The sequence below is a fragment of the Suncus etruscus genome, chromosome 4 (genome assembly GCF_024139225.1).
Source record: "Suncus etruscus isolate mSunEtr1 chromosome 4, mSunEtr1.pri.cur, whole genome shotgun sequence".
In the NCBI taxonomy this organism is placed as follows: Eukaryota; Metazoa; Chordata; class Mammalia; order Eulipotyphla; family Soricidae; genus Suncus; species Suncus etruscus.
This window is the reverse complement of record NC_064851.1, coordinates 153,345,913-153,367,046: the sequence shown is the minus strand read 5'-3', so window position 1 is coordinate 153,367,046 and position 21,134 is coordinate 153,345,913. Positions and strand designations below refer to the sequence as shown.

General features: G+C 33.5%; 1 protein-coding gene across 1 annotated transcript; it reads left to right on the top strand.

Annotated features, from left to right (window-relative positions):
• The first annotated feature begins 15,403 nt into the window (after positions 1–15,403).
• LOC126007271 (olfactory receptor 2T1-like) lies at positions 15,404–16,363 on the top strand. The gene has a single exon (XM_049772721.1). The coding sequence runs from the start codon at positions 15,404–15,406 to the stop codon at positions 16,361–16,363; it is 960 nt and encodes a 319-aa protein (XP_049628678.1).
• The last annotated feature ends 4,771 nt before the right edge of the window (positions 16,364–21,134 follow it).

Sequence of the window (21,134 nt, the reverse complement as noted above, 5' to 3'; positions counted from 1 at the left end):
AGTTTGAGAGGATGCTTGGTATGATTCTTACATTTGTAAATTTTGGTAAGTTAGACTTATGTCCTAAAATTAATCTATAATGTAGAATTTCTCTGTGCATCTGAAAATAATGTATATATAAATTTTTGAGGATGGAAGCCCTGAATAAATCTTTTTGTCATATCTCTTTTAGTTTCTCATTTAAGGCTTTTAAGTCCCCCTGTTGATCTGCATAGTGGAGTTCACAGCTAATGGTGAGATTGGTTTGTTGAAATCTCTCACTATTATTACATTTCTGTTCAAGGTATTTTCTAGATTTGTGAAAAAATGTCTTACTTTTAGCCTATTGTTCAATAATTTTGTCCAACCTTGTCTCTAATTACTTTCTTGGAGTTAAATGCAATATGGTCTGATATAAGTATCACTTCCCCCACTTTTTTGTTTTCCAGTGGCTAGTGTAATTGTCTTCCATACTTTTACTTTGAGAGTTTAGTTATATTTTCTTTTCTTTTTTTTTTTTTTTTTTTTCTTATTTTTTTTTTTTTTTTTTTTTTTTTTTCTTTTTTCAGGCTACACCCATTTGATGCTCAGGGGTTACTCCTGGCTAAGCGCTCAGAAATTGCCCCTGGCTTGGGGGGATCATATTGGACGCCAGGGGATCGAACTGCGGTCGCGGTCCTTCCTTGGCTAGCACTTGCAAGGCAGACACCTTACCTCTAGCGCCACCTCACCGACCCCTAGTTATATTTTCTTTACTCAGTAAATAGATCATTATTTCCCTGATCCAATTCTATACTCTGTGCCTTTTTATGGAAGAGTTTAGTCAAGTGACAGGGGAAGAAAGAAACCATGAACACTGGTGCTGGGAAACATTCATGGGTGATAGGTGATAAAGTGGTATACATTTTAAGACTGAACCTCAATCATGGATAAGTTTGCAATCATGGGGTTTAAATTAAAAATATTTTAAAAAGACAACTGATGAAATTTTATGTAAATTAGGGTATTGCATTATGGAGCTCAGTAATAGAAACACCTTTTTCAAGTCTTATGTGGCTTTAGGACTTACTTTGTTTTACCCCCATTATCTCTAATAAAAGCAATATTATGAAAATCCTGATGAGATCCACAGGGAAGGTATCCACTCATTCCAAAAACAAGTTACCTCATGCCTTCTTAGATAACATAAAAAATTCTTCATCTCCTTACTCGGTTTGCTCCTTGACATTTTAGGGAACCTATGTGCCATACACAGGTATACTTTATCATATTTAATGATCTGTGTTTTACTTTATATTTTTCAATTTTTAATAAAATTCCCTTGGTTTTAAGAGATATGAGATATGGTAACATTTCTAGACAGGTAAACATTTTGTTTTTATAGGTAGTACAAAATATTTCAAAGGACTAAAATTATATTGTATTTTTTTTAATTGCATAGTGTTGTTAATAACTATTTACATGTTTCCTTTTGACCTAAATATTTCATTATTGATTATATTATTTTTTATTTGTATTCACTGAGTTCAAAATTATAAATATTTGTAAAGCCTCTGTGTCTACATTTGCATAGTAATATGTAAAAGATAAAGGGTACATAGGTTTATCATAAGTTGACATATATTCTATAGTTAATAACATCTATGAATTACTTTGTGTGTATTTTCTCTCAAAATAAATTGTAGGAGTAATGAAATCCACTATATCTATTCATTTTCTATTTTCATCATATTGTACATTCTACTTTTTAAAATGTTATTTCCTTATATCTATATAAGTTCTAGTTGATGTTAAGTATTTTTGTTACTTAACTCTGTATTACCATCACCATATTTGAATGGCGAACTGATTATCTGAAAAGGATTCAACTTTATGTAATTGGTAGAAACTTTATTTGGGATAGTGGTAAAACAAATTAATATTTCAGTGATACTTTAATAAGGAGGCTCCATATTGCATTACCTAATGATATAAGATATGGATTCATCATGTTAGTTTTTAGTATCTACTGTTCATATTATATACATGGGAAATACATAAGGAGTGTAAGTTGAGGAATTGAGCAAAGTAATGAATAAAGTTAAAAAGAAAAATGGATCTATAATTTTATGGCTTTGGAAAATAGATGCTTATATTAAATACATTTTATGCATGTTTATATTTAAAGAATTGGTCTAAACAAAACATTGCATTTGAATTCAAAAATTCTAATTTGTATAGGAGTTCCTATATATACTAAATATACTCTTATTTAAATATTATTATTTTATTAAAATATTATATTAATAAAATATCTTAAGATAATAAGTTATCTTAATTAAAAACTTAGGTATTCTAAAATCTTGCAATAAAATAATAGAAGAGCACATTAGAATTTAGTAGTGCACCAGAGGGTACTAAATAAGGAGTGTACCAAATTTCCAGTTTCCTTATGAAAATAACTTTTGCTAAAATGTCCTAATACACAAACTGTTTATACATTGTTTAATATTGTGAAATTTAAATACACAAAACTTTATAAGTTATAGTTAAGGAAATAAAAGAATGTTTATATGTAACTCCTAATTGTAATTTTCATATAAAATTATACGAAAAACACGAACATTCCCTCATCTCTACACAGGTGTATTATTCCTGTTTTATGATATGTGTTAATTATGTAGTATTTGCATTGAAAACTCAAATATAAGGCTGTTATCGTGTGAAACTGGCATGAGATTTCTTTTCTGTCAAATATTTATTTCTGCATATATGCATTTATCAGATATTTAATGTTCCTAATAATATTTGCAATGCCAGCTTTCTAAAGTAGTAATTACATAGATTAATATTTGAAACATACAGAAGACTGAAGAATGAATAATACCAATCAGAATATTTGCTCAGGACACAGTAAATCAGGCATCTTGACCTTTAATGTTTCCCTTTCTCCCCACTTTGTCCCTATCAAATACTCTTGGTTTTATTTTCTACAAAATGGGATGCATTTGAGTTGGAGATATAAGTATTTTTATTTAAAGGAGTGTAATTTACAAAGTAATTCATCATTTAGTCTAAACATATGATATTTCAGCACTAATTCCACTACTCATGTCATCTCTCAGCCTCAGTGTTCACATACGCCATCATCCTTCTCTGACCATTCCCCATTGGGACATTTCAAAGTTTGTTGCAGCTTTGATATATGTATTCTGTGTTGTTGAGTCTGTGCTTTGAATTTATAACTATATTGAGAATATGTTAAGATGACTTCCTTATAATATAAGAAATTCCTGCAAGAACTATATGTCCATTTAAACAGAAAGTTTTGGGAGCATTTGCCTTGCAAGTAACTGACTTAGGTGGATTCCTATCTCCTGCAAGAAGTGATCCCTAACTATAGAGGCAGGATTGAACTCTGAGACCAGATAAATCTTATTACTGGTGGAAGCATTTGAATTTCTTTTGCATAACAGTTTCAAAAGATTTGAATTCATTTTTATTCTTATTATTCCCTCCCAGTGGTGAGTAAACAATTTTGTCATGCCCATCATACCAAACTATAGGATAAAATTGTGTCAGAAACTACAGCCTGTAATCTTAGGATTTGTTCATCCAAGTGATATATGTTTTTATTATTTTATTGTTATAAGATTGGTTTACAGAAATTTTGAGATTTTGGAGCATAATCCCACCTTTGTGCTCCTATAGAAGCCTCATTGCACCCACCAACAAAATCCCACTGACAACTATTTATTATGTTTATTTTGTCTGGAAGATTGGGTTTATAGTAGACATTGGAAAGTGTTTCTGAGTTATTCCCTGTAGTTAATAAACAATAATCGACATGATGAATTTGGAGTGAACTACCATATTTGTTTAATAAATTTGTAAGTCTTATTTCAGTTAAACATTATTCTTACTGATGACAAATTTTGCACTACACAGAAATTCATGCTCTTTAGAAGACATAAAAACATATGCAAACTATAGTATTTGTTTTAGAAATTGAACAAACAGATTGACCTCTCCTAGGTAACTTTCATGAAAAGTGTAACTTAAAATGTGCATAAAAGGTGCCTGAGAAATCCTGTGTATTATATAAAAAACAGAAGTAGTATTTTCAGTCTATAATGATTGGAAACTTTTGTCTAGAATAATTTTTTAAAATTAAACTAATTTAAATTATTATGAAAAGATCAACTATATACCTGGAATTGTATCTGATTGACATAATTCATACAAATAGTCTGACACAGTAAAATTAAAAACTGACTTTGGTTTTTATATTATTAAATCTTGAATATAGCCAAAGGAATAAATTGCCTTAAGGCAGATCTATAAAACAAATAAAAGTTTGGTAAATGGATCTTAATACAAGTACATGAGCATGAAATTTAAACTCTGTAAATATGTTATCATTTGATTTAAAGGATGAGTTAGGGATCATTGCTCTCTCATTAGGAAACATAATCTAACAATCGAGTTAGGGTGAACATATAACTAACAATTATCTATCTGCATTCATATATATATTCTTCAGAAATTAGACCATTTTATGTGAAAATGGTAGAATTGAATAAATTAATAAATATATTTTATTATTTTTATATAGTGCATGAGAAATAAAATCAATTAAAGTGATTTAACATTAAATAATTTTAATCTATTAGTGCCAATTTTATCCAATGGCTTTTATGTTTTCCTAATTTATAGGTCCAACATACAATGCTTTTCAAACACAAAAGGCAAAATATTTTGCAAAATTATACTACACAAAAAATTCTAAAGAGTTTTTGTTTGTTTGTTTATTAGACCATAACCATAAAAAGTTTAGCACCCTGTTGCTGAAAATTGTACTCTGGTAAGCCTTGAGCTTTGTCTCTACCCTTTAATTATTTTACAGCAAAGTTTTCAGGGGTTGAAAATATAAGTTAATTGCTAAATTCAAGGGTCTATAAAAGAAATTTTCAAAGCTATATACAATTAACATCCATATATTTCAGATAGATGTGCAGATTTCATCTTAGTTTTAAAATAATAAATTATTCATTCAAGCAGAATAATTACAACCATGTTCTTAATTAAATTGCTGTCATAAAATGCACACCCCCTCCACTGTTGCAAATTTCCCACCGCCATTGTCTCCTATTTCCCTCTCCCCATCCCCCTGCCTGTCTTCAAGATAGGCATTGTATTTCTCTCTATATATCCTTGTCATGGTAGTTTTTAGTGTAGTTATTTCTCTAACTGCACTTAACCACTCTTTGTGGTAAAATTCATATCACAGACTGTTCCTTCCAGTACTCATTACTACAGTATATTTTATTTTTTTAAATACCATAGGTGAGTGAAACTATTCTGAGTTTATCTCTCTCTGAATTATTTCACTGAATACAATTGTCTCCATATCCCTCCATATAAAGACAAATTTTATTACTTCATTTATTTATAACAGCTGCATATTATTTTATAGTGCAGATGTACCATCTAGATATATCTTTGATAGTAGTCCCTTATCTGATATTGTGTATAAGATATTATATATCTTAGATATTAGTCTTATTAGCCTTATCTGATATTGTATATCTTAGATATTAGCTCCTTATCTGGTAAGTATTGGGTGATTAGTTTCTTCCCATTCTGTGAGTGATCTTTGTACCCTAGTTGCTGTTTTCTTGAAGTACAGAATCTTCTCAGTTTGATGTTATCCCATTTGTTTATCCACTCATCTGTTGTCAGGAATCTGGGTAGGTTCCAGAATTCGACTATTGAAAAAAAAGTGTACCTAAGTACATAGGCATTATTGCATTGTGTTTTTGTGGTCCTAGGGTACATCCCTAGTAGTAACACTGCTGGAACTTATGAAAGCTCAATGTCCATTATTTTAAGGAATAGCTATGTGTGTCTTTGTTTTCCAGAAAAATTGAACTAGAAGGCATTCCACTGAAAGAGTTCCTTTCTCTCCATATCCATAGTTGTTCTTGTTCTTTGTGATTTGTGTCAGTCTTTTGACATGAGATAATATTTCATTGTTTTGATTTGCATTTCCATGATTATTTGAGACGAGCATATTTTCATGTGCATTTTGCCCATCTGTAATTCTTTGATAAAATGTCTGTTCATTTCTCTCCAATTTTTAGTGGGTATAGATGTTTTTTTCTTGTTAGATTCTGTGAGTAGCTTGCTTATATTATCTGCTAGGTATTGGATGAATAGTGTCCTCCCATTCCATGGGTGGCCTTTTTACCCTAGTTGCTGTTTCCATTGAAGTACAGAAACTTCTCAGTTTGGTGTAATCCCATTTGTTTTTCTGTGCTTCCACTTGTTTGGAGAATGGTATTTCCTCATTGAAGATGCCTTTAGTCTCAAAGGCATAAATGTTTTGCCCAGTTTTCTTTTCTATACCTTATATTTTTAGATATGATATCAAAGTCTTTAATTCATTTTGATTTGGCCATTCTGCATGGTGTTAGAAGAGTTCTGAGTTTGCTTTTGTGGCTGACCAGTTGTCTAAAGACCATTTATGGAAAAGTATTTCCTTGCTCCATTCTGATTTTCATGCCCATTTGTCAAATATTCATCAATTGTATATCTGGAGGTTATTCTTTGTATACTCCAGTTCCATTCATCTGAGTGTATGTCTTTATTCCAGTGCCATTCTTTTTTAATGATCATTGCTTTGTAGTACAATTTAAAGTTTTGGAAAGTGATGCCTCCAATCATTTTCCCTAAGTGTTGCTTTATATATTTATGGGTGTTTCTGTTTCAAATGAAGTTCAGGTATGTTTGATCTGCTTCTTTGAAGAATAGCATGGGTATCCATAGAGAAATTGCATTAAATCTGTAAAATTCTTTGGAGAGTATTGCCATTTTAATTATGTTAATTCCTCAACCCATGAACAGGGTACATGTCTTCATTTTTTTTGTGTCCTCTTTTATTTCTTCAAGCAATGTTTTATAGTTTTTTTCACATTTTGTTACATTGAATCCAATGTATTTAAATTCATGTGGTGGTATTGTGAATGGGATTTTTTAAATGTCAAATTCTTTGACATTTTGTTACATTGACTCCAAGGTATTTAAATTTCTGTGGTGGTATTGTGAATGGGATTTTTAAAATGTCAAATTCTTTTCTATCACAATTTGTGTATAAGAAGTTCAAGAATTGTGTGCATTAATTTGTAGCCTGCTACTTTGCTATATGAATTTATTGTTTTAGGAGCTTTTTTGTTAGAGTCTTTAGGTTCTTCTAAATAGTATATCATGTCTTCTGCAAACAGTGAGAGCTTGACTTCTCCCTTTCTTCTCTGGATGTCCTGGTATATTATTTTCTTAATTGTTATGGCAAGTACTTCTATTACATGTAAATGAAAGTGGCATAAAGAGGCAGGCTTGATCTTATGGCAAAGGCTTTCAGATTTTTTTCCATTAAGTATAATATTTGCCATAAGTTTGTGGTAAATGGCCTTGACTATATTGAGAAAAGTTCCTCCCATCCCATCTTGTTGAGAATTTTTTTATCATGAATGGATGTTTGACTTATTAATTACATGTCTCTTCATCTATTGATATGATCATGTGGTTTTTAATTTTCTTTGATTAATGCAGTGTGTTATATTGATTGACTATTGTATGATGAACCATTATTGCATCTCTGGAGTAAATCCTACTTAATCATGGAAGCTATGACTTTCTAAGAGGGGTTGGATCCTTATTTGCTAGAATTTTGTTGAGAATCTTTGCAGCTGTGTTTATCAGGGATAATGGTCTATTGTTACTCTTTTTGTGGCATCTGTCTTCTTTTGGTATCAGTGTGTATGTTAGTCTTCTTAAAAATTATATTTATAAAATAAAAATTGTATATAAAATATTATGTTTTTTATAAAATTAATAAAAAGTACATTTATATCAACTATAAACATAAAATTTATAAAATTAAAGAACTATTTTGAAGTGTTTTCTGTTTCTTCTATTTTCTGGAAGCTTGGTATAGGTCTTCGGAATGTTTGAAAGAATTTGTCTAATGAATCCATATGGGCCTTAGATTTTACTTTTGAAAGACTTTTGATTATCATTTTAAATTTTCTTATTATCTGAGGGGTCTATTAAAATATGCTAGATAATTTTTTTCAGTCTTGGAAGGTTAGAAGCATCCAAGAATTTAGTCATTTTTCCCATGTTCTGTGGCATAGAGTTTCTCATAATAATCTCTGATTACCCTTTGGAATTCTGTAGTATCTGTAGTGATCTCTCCCTTTTCTTTTCTATTTCAGTTTATTAAGTTTCCCTCTTTTCCTTTATGACTTTTGCTAGTATTACTTTGATCTTGTTTATCTTTTTTAGAAAGAAAAAAACTCTTGCTCTCATTGATCTTTCAGATTGTTTTATAGATTTCCCCTTTTATGATTTCTTTTCTAAGTGTTATTATTTCCTTGCATCTTTCTACTTTTTTGTTCTTTCTCTTGATCACATTTCAAGTTTATAAGCTGTACCATTAATTATTTATGCAGGCCCTGTCTTCCTTCTGATGGATAGTTGCAAAGTTATAAATTTTTCTCTTAGTTCAGCTTTCGCTGTGTCCCACAGATTCTGATAATCTTTTCTTGTTTCTTTTTTGTTTTCAGAAATCTTTGATTTTCTCTTTAATTTCATTAGACCCACTGGGTTTTCAGTAGTGATATTTTTAATTTTAACATGTTAAAATTTATCCTCTGTGTCTATTCACTTTTAATTTCACTGCAGTATGATACGAGAGGATAGTATGTACACAAATTATAACATCTTTTTTTATGTAGCTATGTTTTATTGGCTAGCATGTGGTCTATTTTGGAGAATGCCCACGTGTACTGGAGAAGAATGTGAATCCAGTTTCTGGCAATAGAGAGCCTTATATTTATTTACTAAGTCAATTTCTTCTATGGGTCCTTTTAGTGATAGTATATTCTTGTTAGGTTTCACTCTGGTTAATCTATCACGTGGTAACAAGGCAGTGTTAAAATCTCTCATTATTACTTTGTTATTATTGGTATATTCCTTCAAGTTTCTCAGCAGTTATTTTAAATATTTTGTTGATTCCTCATTTGATATTTATATGTTTAGGAGTGTAACTTCTTCCTGTTTTACATATGCTTTAATTGTTTTAAAATGTCTCTTAAAATTTTTAAGTGTAAATTTTGTGCCACCTGAAATTAGTATGGCCACTTCAGCCTTTTTACAAGAGTTGTTTGCTTGAGATTTTCCTCCAGCCTTTTGAGTTTGAGTCTGCCTTTTTTTTTTTTTTGACTACTCAAATGTGTTTGTTGTAGGCAGCAAAATTGTTGGATTCATATTTTTTGTTCCATTTTGTCACTATATGTCTCTTAACTAGTGTATTTAGTCAATTGATGTTTAGAGAGATATATGTAATGGAATTTGTTTTCATTTTTTTAGTAGGAGTTTGGTGTGTCTCTTGGTCTGCCTTATCTTTCTTCTCCTTTTTTTTTTTTTTAGATTTTGGGCCATACCAAGTGATTCTCAGGGGTTACTCCTGGCTATGCACTCAGAAATAGCTCCAGGCTATTGGGACACCGGACCAAACCCAGGTCTGTCCTGGACAGCCATGTATGAGGCAAACACCCTACTACTGTGCTATTGCTTTTTATTAAAGTTTTATTAAAGTATTTAATAAGTTTTATTAAAGTAGATCTTTCAGTTCATCCCTTAAGACTGGTTTTGAGTCTGTATAGTTTCTAAGCTGTTGTTTATCAGTGAAGCTGTGTATCTTTCCTTTTAAACTAAATATTAGTCTGGCTGGATGAAATACCATTGGCAATACATTGATTTTGTTGAGTTTTGCCACTATATCCCATCACTGCCTTCGAATCTTAGGGGTTTCTTATGACAAATCTGCAGTAAATATTAGAGATGATCCTATAAATGTAATTTTCCTTTTTTGGGGGGGCCACACCCAGTGATATTCAGGGGTTACTCCTGGCTATGTGCTCTGAAGTCGCTCCTGGCTTGGGGGACCATATAGGACGCCGGGGGGATCGAACCGCGGTCCGTCCTAGGCTAGCGCAGGCAAGGCAGGCACCTTACCTCTAGCTCCACCACTCGGCCCTGTAATTTTCCTTTTTTTTAATTTTATTTTATTGAAACAATTGTGATCTACAAAGTACCTCATAGTTGAATTTCAGATACACAGTGATTTAGGGTCCTTCCCACCACCACTGATATCCTCCCTCCACCAATGGATGCAGAGTGCATCCTCTTCCATGACACTTTGTCCTGTGCCCTGACAGTGTAACAAGCCCTTTTGAGTTTAGATTATTAAAGGTTAGGCCCCTTGATTCTATTATTGACTTTGGTTTGGATATTTAGTTCTGTCCTTATATATTTCCCCACCAATGCACCCGAGACCACTTGGAACATGTCACCCAACCTTTATTTATATCTTGGTGTTTTTATAGAAATATGTGGGAATATGTGGTAAAAATCAAGTAATCTGTGTCCGTATGCATAATGTGGGAGCCCCGGCTTAAAAGATAAGTCATAAAAAATACAATAAATGATTAAAAAGATATGTGCATGGCAGGTTTTTTCTTTCTTTTTTTTCATAGACACAGCAAAATATGGTGACAATGAAAAGGAAAACTTTGGGGGCTGGCGCGGTGGCGCTAGAGGTAAGGTGTCTGCCTTGCCAGTGCTAACCTAGGATGGACCTCGATTCGATCTCCTGGTGTCCCATATGGTCCCCCATACCAGGAACAACTTTGACCGCATAGGCAGGAGTAACCCCTAAGTATCACCGGGTGTAGCCCCCCCCCCAAAAAAAAAAAAAAAAGAAAAGGAAAACTTTGGCCTAAAAACAGGGAAACCTTACTCATGAAGCATCTTGGCATAACACCACCACCAGGATCCAGGAATACTAAGTTGTCTAAACCCAAAGTCTTTCTTTGTGGTCCCAATAAAAGCTCTTAACAATCATGATTGTTGCTGTCAGGTGTCTGTAGTTAGAGATTCTAGTTTTTTGTACAAATTCCTATGTTAAAATCAGGGTGACATGAAGTGTCTTCTGGTTTCATCTCACCATTAGGCAGAAATGCAGAGAACCCTGTCCTGAAAGCAGGTTGTTGTTGTTACCAAGTCATCAGGGTGTCATATAAACCTATTCTGGAGCAAACCTTTGCCAGGGTAGCAGTAGGACCTTCCCTGGTAAAAGTCCAATTCTTATTGATAGTGTAGAAAACCATGCTGTTTCCAAATAAGGATCCAAGTTTCATGGATGAATGGCTAATGGCCAATCTTCTGAAGCCTAAACGAGTCACTATGACAAGTGTTATTGGTGTAAAGCCCCCATTGCAATATAAAATTTATAGTCTCAGATCCTCTTGGTTCTTATTTGTGGCATGTTCAGTTCATTCCATGTTTTCTTTGAGTTATGAACATCTTCCATATTTCTTCTGTGAAGTCCTTATCTGAGAGACTAAATAGGTGGTTTGTACTTTTTTGGGTCATCAGTGTCATCTTTGTTCTCTAAGAATGGAAGAAACTTGTGTTGTTCCCTATTGTTGTGGTTGTAATGTGATGTCCCATTTTGGCATTCCTTGACTAGGAGTAGCCCCTGGTTTTGGAGTGGTGTGGAGTGGCCACACACTTCACTGGCTTTTTGTCTTGGATCATGACCCTCACCTAGGTGGTAACAATGTGGCTTCCAGGTCCCAAACCCACAGGGTTTGCCACCAAAGTCTCTTGTCTCTGGGGTGTGGGTTCCACAGCTCTGGATCTCTGCCTCATTTCCTAGCTCTAGACTTTTTAATTTCCTCAGAGATACCTGGGAAAATCAGATATACAGATTTTAATGTAAAATTAATCATCTTAATTTTTTATTAAAATATTAGAAATAAGATTTAAATAATATTGGTACTTCATTTTTACATAAAAGAATTCATACATAATTATTTCCCATTTTTCTCTAAAGTATTATTCTAAGTGTCATAATATATACATTTCATATAAGTGTAAATAGGGTCAGAACATTTGGGGACAGAAACCAAAATTACAGAATTAAGTTACCTCATGCTCAGCAGAATTCAGCTAATATAATTCTTAATACTTTTTTCTATATGTCTATATAACCATTTCAGAATAATTTTTTTGTTTTGGTTTTTGGGCCACACCCAGTGACACTCAGGCATTACTCATGCTGTGTGCTCAGAAATCACTCTTGGCTTAGGGGACCATATGGGGCCCCAGTGAATCCAACCGTGTCTGTCCTAGGCTATCACCAGCAAGGCAGACGCCTTACCACTCCACGCCACCACTTCAGCTCCCAGAATAAAGTTTCTATAAAATATTATTCCAGAAAATTTATATTTTCATTTACATTGAACCTTGACAAGGCAGTACATTTAAAGATTAGCGTTAAGCTAAACATATACTCATTATGTTACTTAAAGATAGCATATAATACATTTAAGAACATTGGACATGCAATTTTACATGTTAAAATTTATATATGCTATCAGAATGCTAAATTATCTAACTACAAAATAAAGAGTTTAGAGTGTGTTTGTTATTTATAGGATTTTAGGTCTGGTAGAAACCGGATGCCACCAGATTTTAAAAACTATTTACAGTTGAATATAAATGAATACCAAGTACATTTCAATGCTTTAAAGAAGCAATTTTATTTTTCTTTTCTTTCTTTTCTTTTTTCTTTTCTTTGCTACTTTAAAATTTGAACAGTTTCAATATTATTAAACATTTAGACTAATCCATAAACTGGAGAGTATTTTTTTTCTGCAGACACATCAGTTTTCAGGTTCTTGATCTACATGTATGTATCTATATGTGTTCTAAATACCACACAATATATACAGATATGTGTTTATATGTCAATCAGAAGACTCGTATGACTCTTTTTGAAATCCTCTTCCAACAAGGTGCAGCATCTCTGGGCAAAAGTGAGAGAAGGCTATCTGTGAGGGTCCCAAAGCAAGTTGGTTATCAGGTCTCCGTGGTAGTGCTCTGGTACTTTTTTTTATATATTATGATGCTCAGAGACCCCTAATCCTATGCCCCGTTCTACTCAGACATCTATATAACTCAAGGTATTTAACAGAAAACAGCTTCACATAAGACATATATATCATAACTCCTGACCAAATCTGAGCCCCAATTACATACTTTATGTACTTCTATATTAATGAAATATGGGATGAAGAATTTTAATTTTAAAAGCTCATGCAATGGCACATATGATATTAGGCAAATGTATGAGAACTGGAACGAAATTTAAAAATTGAAAAGAAAAGATTCATAAAAGCAGAATTGGCTACTTAAATTATTACTTTAGACTATAACTACTATTACATTTGTACCAAAATAAAATTTTACACTCCTTACGCTTAGTTATCTGTGGGTTCTGAGTTTGCAGTTTTGCACAAAAAAATCAGACAGATTCATGGGAGAAAATGTAGTTTTGGATAGAGGTTATCAAGCAGCGTCCTGGATCTTACTGAGAAAGCCAAGCTTCTAGCTCTGCTGCTTCCCTGCCAGTTTTATTAACCAGAGTTGAATATAAAATCATGAGAGTCAGGGTTGACATAATTAGAATTTTGTGTTAATTAACCAAAAACAATTGACAGAAAAAAATTAGTGATTTTACAGATGTATGAAAAGTTATCTCTTAATATTAATAGGCACTATATTAAAATAAAACTAATCTTTATGCCAGCTCTACCTTATTCACATTGAAAGTGGCAAGTATTAACAATCTATTATGCTGAGTGAAATAAGTCAGAGAGAGAGAGAGAAAAACGCTGAATGGTCTCACTCATCTATGGGTTTTAAGAAAAATGAAAGACACCCTTGTAATAATAATTTTCAGACACAAAAGAGAAAAGAGCTGGAAGTTCCAGCTCACCTCAGGAAGCTCACCACAAAGAGTGATGAGTTTAGTTAGGGAAATAACTACATTTTGAACTGTCCTAATAATGAGAATGTATGAGGAAAATGGAGATCCTGTCTAGAGTACAGGCGGGGGTCGGGTGGGGAGGAGGGAGACTTGGGACATTGGTGATGGGAATGTTGCACTGGTGATGGGTGGTGTTCTTTACATGACTGAAACCCAAACACAATCATGTATGTAATTAAGGTGTTTAAATAAATTAAAAAAAACAATATATAGGATGCAATTAAGACCATTATTCACAAGTCATATTAATAATCAAACTAAAATATACGCATATTATTAGCACAAGCTTATTACCTACAAGCACATAAGGAATTGAAACTGCATCATCTAAATATCTCTGACACTAAGTTTGTGAAACCACTGGATCATTACGTTTTAATTATGTGGTGTTTTTTTTTCTTTTTGTGCAACACTTGTTGGTGCTCAGGAGTTACTCCTGGCTTTCCACTCGGAAGTTACTCTTGTTGGTGGTTGGAGGACCATGTGAGATATCAGGGATAGAATCAATCGACTGTGTGCATGGCAAATTTTATTGCCCCAGCCCCAATTATGCTATTCTTAAAGAAGGGAAAGCTTATAGTTTGTCATTACTTGTAAAGTGACCTAGGACTATATGTTTTTTATTTTTATTCTGCAATTACTTAAGTTTTTTGTGAATCTATATGAGTGAATTAAAGTGACTAATATATATTTTTAGAATGCTATAATTTTCAGAAATGACAATAACTCACAAATGGATCATATTTTCATATGAGAGACTTAAGTGTAATCAGAGAGTTTGTGCTTAATATAAAGGTTCCTGTCATAGTTTTTAAGATGCTTAAATGCCAATAGCACATTCTAATGCTACTTTCATTTTACTGTTGCTAATTATAATTTTACTGTAAAGTCATTGTTATCTAAAATTGACATATCTCTCCTATTTTTTAAAAGTAAACAAAATAACTCTAAAAGTGTTTAATTCAATACTTGGATTTTGTATAAAGTGACTTACCTTGGAGTTTGAAAGAGTAGCTTATGTTTACTTCATTTTCCAATACAATTTTATTTCAACTTGAATGCACTGATAACAAAGCAATAATCACATGCAGATAATTATATAGTACAGGTGGTGTATTTCATATTAGTGACAAACTATAGGCTACCAACAGCTAATATCAGTAATATTAAGTATTATAGTGATGAATATTATAAAATAAATTTACTTTAAGCATGATGATGTAAATATATTATAGTATAACTTTACAAAATTACACCAATCCTGATCATAATAAGGATATGTATATTAATCTGATACTATGCAGTCCTTTCAGTTATATCTAAAAAAGTTACAGTATTCTTTATTTGTTTGTCTTCAGTAGCAAAATATCATGAATTTTTTTAAAAAACCTTTTAGAAATAATGTGCCATTATAATTCCCTGCCACTATAAGCCATTAATTTGGAAGATTCTATGTCTCTTTAACAGAACCAACTTGTGGCAATGATGGAAATTTACAACATATCCTTCACAGACTTCACCCTCAGAGGCTTGTTCAATAGAAAAGATATATTCACAGGTCTTCTTTTTGTCATCATTTCTATCATATTTTTTACATCTGTTATAGCTAATGGAGTTATGGTTTTCCTTATTCGCACTGACTCCCACCTCCACACTCCCATGTATTTCCTCCTCAACCAACTATCTTACATTGACATAATGTATATCTCTACCATTGTACCTAAGATGTTAGTTGACTATATGCTGGATCAAAGAACCATCTCATTTGTGGAATGCACAGTTCAGCAATTCCTTTACGTTGTGCTTGCTGGCACGGAATGTCTTCTGCTGGGTCTCATGGCCTATGACCGATATGTAGCCATATGCAACCCTTTGAGATACCCTGTCCTCATGAGCCGCCAGGTCTGTTGGACAATCATACTAGGTTCCTGGTTTGGAGGCTCTTTGGATGGCTTCCTTATAACACCCATCACGATGAGCTTCCCCTTCTGCAACTCCCATGAAATTAACCACTTCTTCTGTGAGGCACCTGCAGTACTAAAACTGGCATGTGCAGACACAACTCTCTATGAGACAGTGATGTATGTATGCTGTGTATTGATGCTTCTGATTCCCTTTTCTGTAGTGATTGCCTCCTATGCCCAAATCCTGATCACAGTTTACCGCATGAGTTCAGTGGAAGGAAGGAAAAAGGCATTTACCACATGTTCATCTCATATGACAGTGGTGACTTTGTTCTATGGAGCTGCCATCTACACATACTTGATACCACCCTCTTACCACAGTCCAAACCAAGACAAAATCTTTTCCGTGTTTTACACCATTCTTACACCCATGTTGAACCCACTCATCTACAGTCTGCGGAACAAAGATGTTACTGGAGCTCTAAAGAGGGTTTTGGGTAGGTTAAAAAATACTGAACCAGTCTCTGGGGATGTTTTATGACTAGTAGTTTTTTCCTACATAGATAACACATTAGAGTTTCTGTGAATAGTGCATTTATCCTGTTAATGAAGGAATAAATATGGGGTGGATTCCAGTATGGAAGGACCAAGATTACTTATATAATATGTTTTTGGAACTCTCATCTATGGCTGGTGGAAATCTTGTCTTCTCAAACAAATATGAAAAACATATTGGTGGATTTTTATTATACAAGAATTCAATTCTACTATATGAGGAGACAGCAATTATTCCACTTAGGGAATCTATGTTCAAGACAGAAAAATACCAAAGTAACGCCATTATTTTTTGCATCATTCAGCAAAATAGCTAAGATTGAAAATATCCTAGGTGTCCAATGACAGTATATCAATAATATGTGGAATATGAATGATGTATATGTTTTATATACACACAATAAAATACTACACAGTATAGAAATGAGGATTTCATGGATCTTGTACAACATGTATTGAACTGATAATACCATGTTAAATCAAGTAAGCAAAAAGAATTAACACAGAATAACACTTTTATGTAGTATTTAGTATAAATATATGAGGGAATGCAGTGGTTTAAAAAGGGGGGTGAGGAACTGGAGTGATAGTGCAGCTGTAGGGTGTTTGCCTTGCACACTACTTACCAAGGAGGGACCTCAGTTTGATTCCCGGAATTCCATATGCTCCCCCAAGCCAGGAGTGATTTCTAAGCTCATAGCCAGGAGTAACCCATGAGCATCACTGAGTGAGGCACACACACAAACAAACAAAAAAAGGGGGTGATAGATAACATTTGGATGCACAGTATAGAAAGGAGAAGGGCAGGAAGGCCTAAAGACAGATGAAAATTAAGTGTGTGTGAGGGACAGGATTCTGGGGGATTTTGTTACATTGGTGCAGTGAAGGAATGACAGAGCTAAATAAACAAAACAAGAGTAAAAAATAGAGAATGGTGAACCCCAATTTCAACAACAAAAGTAGAAATATTTTTTCTACATTTTCTACATCTACAAAACTAGATGCTTGTTAAGATAACAGACTGATAAGGAGTGGGGAGTAATAAGGAAAACTTGTAAACATTGTTGGAGGGAGGGCATTTCTGTGGTGAAATCAATGCTTTAACATTGTATGTCTAAAACTCAACTATGAATAAATAACTTTAAACATCATGGTGCTTTAATAAAAGATAAACTAAATAAAATATTGTATTTCATATATAAATATTAAAACATTTTAAAGTGTGTTTAAAGTGTATCTCTTCTTACTTTATTTTATTTTTTCATTTTCTTATTTGCTAATATGTTTGCAGAAATAAGATTAGTTTCAACAAAAAAACAAACTGAACACAATGATAGTCTTTGGTAGATTTAAGTGATAGAAAGGTAGATTATCATGAATAACACACTGGAAATATTACTTTAGCTTCCATAAAACTAAAATTGACTTGGGAAAATCATTCAAATGAAAAAACTTGAAATTTGATGTGTCAAAAAGAGAAATTTTCTTAACATATTTTAGTAGTGAGGATGTTATAAAGTGATATTAGTGGGATACATATTTAAAAGTTATAATAAAACTTGATTATAAGAATAATATGGACTGTGAAAAAATAGAATCATGAAGTAAAACAAATACATTTTAAAACATAAATATATGTCACAGATATTATTTAAAATAAATCAAGATGATTTAAATGCTTTTGTTTTTGGGCAGACATTTGATTACTGTCTTAATTTCCTCAGTAGTGATGGGGTTGTTTAGATATGCTACATCCTCTTCATTCAACAGTGGAAGATTATAAGAGTCCAAAAATTTATCCATTTCTTTCAGGTTCTCATTGTTAGTGGCATAGAGTTTCTCAAAGTCGTTTCTGATTACCCTTTGAATCTCTGCCATATCAGTAGTGATCTCCCTTTTTTATTCCTAATACGAGTTATCAAGTTTCTCTCTCTCTTTCTTTGTTAGTTTTGCCAGTGGTCTATTAATCTTGTTTATTTTTTCTAAGAACCACCTTCTGCTCTCATTGATTTTTCAGATTGTTTTTTGGGTTTCCACTTTGTTGATTTCTGCTCTCAGCTTTGTTATTTCCGTCTGTCTCCCTATTTTTGGTTTCTTTTGTTGAGCACTTTCTAGTTCTATGAGTTGCATCATTAAGCTATTCAGGTATGCCCCTTGTTATTTCTTGATGTGTGCTTGCAAAGCTATAAATTTACCTCGCAGTACTGCTTCTGCTGAGCCCCATAAGTTCTGTTAGTTTGTGTGTCTATTGTCATTTGTTTCCAGGAAGGTTTTGATCTCCTCTTTGATTTCATCTAGGACCCACTGGTTATTCAGTATTAGGCTGTTTAACTTTCAGATATTAAAGATTTTCTTCTGTATCCCTTTGTAGTTCACATATAATTTCAGGGCCTTGTGGTCAGTGAAGGTAGCTTGCAAACTTTCTATCCTCTTGATATTATGAAGGTATGTTTTATGTGCTAACATGTAGTCTATCCTGGAGAATGTCCCATGTACATTGGAGAAGAATGTGTAACCAGGTTTCTGGGGGTGGAGTGTCCTATATATATGTACTAGGCCTCTTTCTTCCATTTCTCTTTTCATGTCTAGTATGTTCTTGTTGGGTTTTGGTCTCGTTAACTTAGCAAGTGTTGACAATTCCGTGTTGAGGTCTCCCACAATCGTTGTGTTGTTATTGATACTATTTTTCAAATTTGTCAACAATTGTATTAAATATTTTTCTGGCCCATCATTTGGTGCATATAGGTTTAGGAGAGTGATTTCTTTCTGCTGTACAAATCTCTTTTTTTTTAATTTATTTAAACACCTTAATTACATACATGATTGTGTTTGGGTTTCAGTCATGTAAAGAACTCCACCCATCACCAGTGCAACATTCCCATCACCAATGTCCCAAGTCTCCCTCCTCCCCACCCGACCCCCGCCTGTACTCTAGACAGGCTCTCCATTTCCCACATACATTCTCATTATTAGGACAGTTCAAAATGTAGTTATTTCCCTAACTAAACTCATCACTCTTTGTGGTGAGCTTCCTGAGGTGAGCTGGAACTTCCAGCTCTTTTCTCTTTTGTGTCTGAAAATTATTATTACAAGGTGTCTTTCATTTTTCTTAAAACCCATAGATGAGTGAGACCATTCTGCGTTTTTCTCTCTCTCTCTCTGACTTATTTCACTCAGCATAATAGATTCCGTGTACATCCATGTATAGGAAAATTTCATGACTTCATCTCTCCTGACAGCTGCATAATATTCCATTGTGTATATGTACCACAGTTTCTTTAGCCATTCATCTGTTGAAGGGCATCTTGGTTGTTTCCAGAGTCTTGCTATGGTAAATAGTGCTGCAATGAATATAGGTGTAAGGAAGGGGTTTTTGTATTGTATTTTTGTGTTCCTAGGGTATATTCCTAGGAGTGGTATAGCTGGATCGTATGGTAGCTCGATTTCCAGTTTTTGGAGGAATCTCCATATCGCTTTCCATAAAGGTTGAACTAGACGGCATTCCCACCAGCAGTGGATAAGAGTTCCTTTCTCTCCACATCCCCGCCAACACTGTTTATTCTCATTCTTTGTGATGTGTGCCATTCTCTGGGGTGTGAGGTGGTATCTCATCGTTGTTTTGATTTGCATCTCCCTGATGATTAGTGATGTGGAACATTTCTTCATGTGTCTTTTGGCCATTTGTATTTCTTCTTTGTCAAAGTGTCTGTCCATTTCTTCTCCCCATTTTTTGATGGGGTTAGATGTTTTTTTCTTGTAAAGTTCTGTCAGTGCCTTGTATATTTTGGAGATTATCTCCTTATCTGATGGGTATTGGGTGAATAGTTTCTCCCACTCACTGGGTGGCTCTTGTATCCTGGGCACTATTTCCTTTGAGGTGCAGAAGCTTCTCAGCTTAATATATTCCCATCTGTTAATCTCTGCTTTCACTTGCTTGGAGAATGCAGTTTCCTCCGTGAAGATGCCTGTAATGTCCTGGAGTGTTTTGCTTATGTTCTGTTCTATACATCTTACGGTTTGGGGGCTGATATCGAGGTCTTTAGTCCATTTGGATTTTACCTTCGTACATGATGTTAGCTGGGGGTCTAAGTTTAATTTTTTGCAAGTGGCTATCCAATTGTGCCAACACCACTTGTTGAAGAGGCTTTTCCTGCTCCATTTAGGATTTCCTGCTCCTTTATCAAAAATTAGGTGATTGTATGTCTGGGGAACATTTTCTGAGTATTCAAGCCTATTCCACTGATCTGAGGACCTGTCCTTATTCCAATACCATGCTGTTTTGATAACTATTGCTTTGTAGTACAGTTTAAAGTTGGGGAAAGTAATTCCTCCCATATTCTTTTTCCCAATGATTGCTTTAGCTATTCGAGGGTGTTTATTTTTCCAAATGAATTTCAAAAGTGTCTGATCCACTTCTTTGAAGAATGTCATAGGTATCTTTAGAGGGATGGCATTAAAGTTGTATAATGCCTTGGGGAGTATTGCCATTTTGATGATGTTAATCCTGCCAATCCATGAGCAGGGTATGTGTTTCCATTTCCGTGTGTCCTCTCTTATTTCTTGGAGCAGAGTTTTATAGTTTTCCTTGTATAGGTCCTTCACATTTTTAGTCAAGTTGATTCCAAGATATTTGAGTTTGTGTGGCACTATTGTGAATGGGGTTGTTTTCTTAATGTCCATTTCATCCTTATTACTATTGGTGTATAGAAAGGCCATTGATTTTTGTGTGTTAATTTTGTAGCCTGCCACCTTGCTAT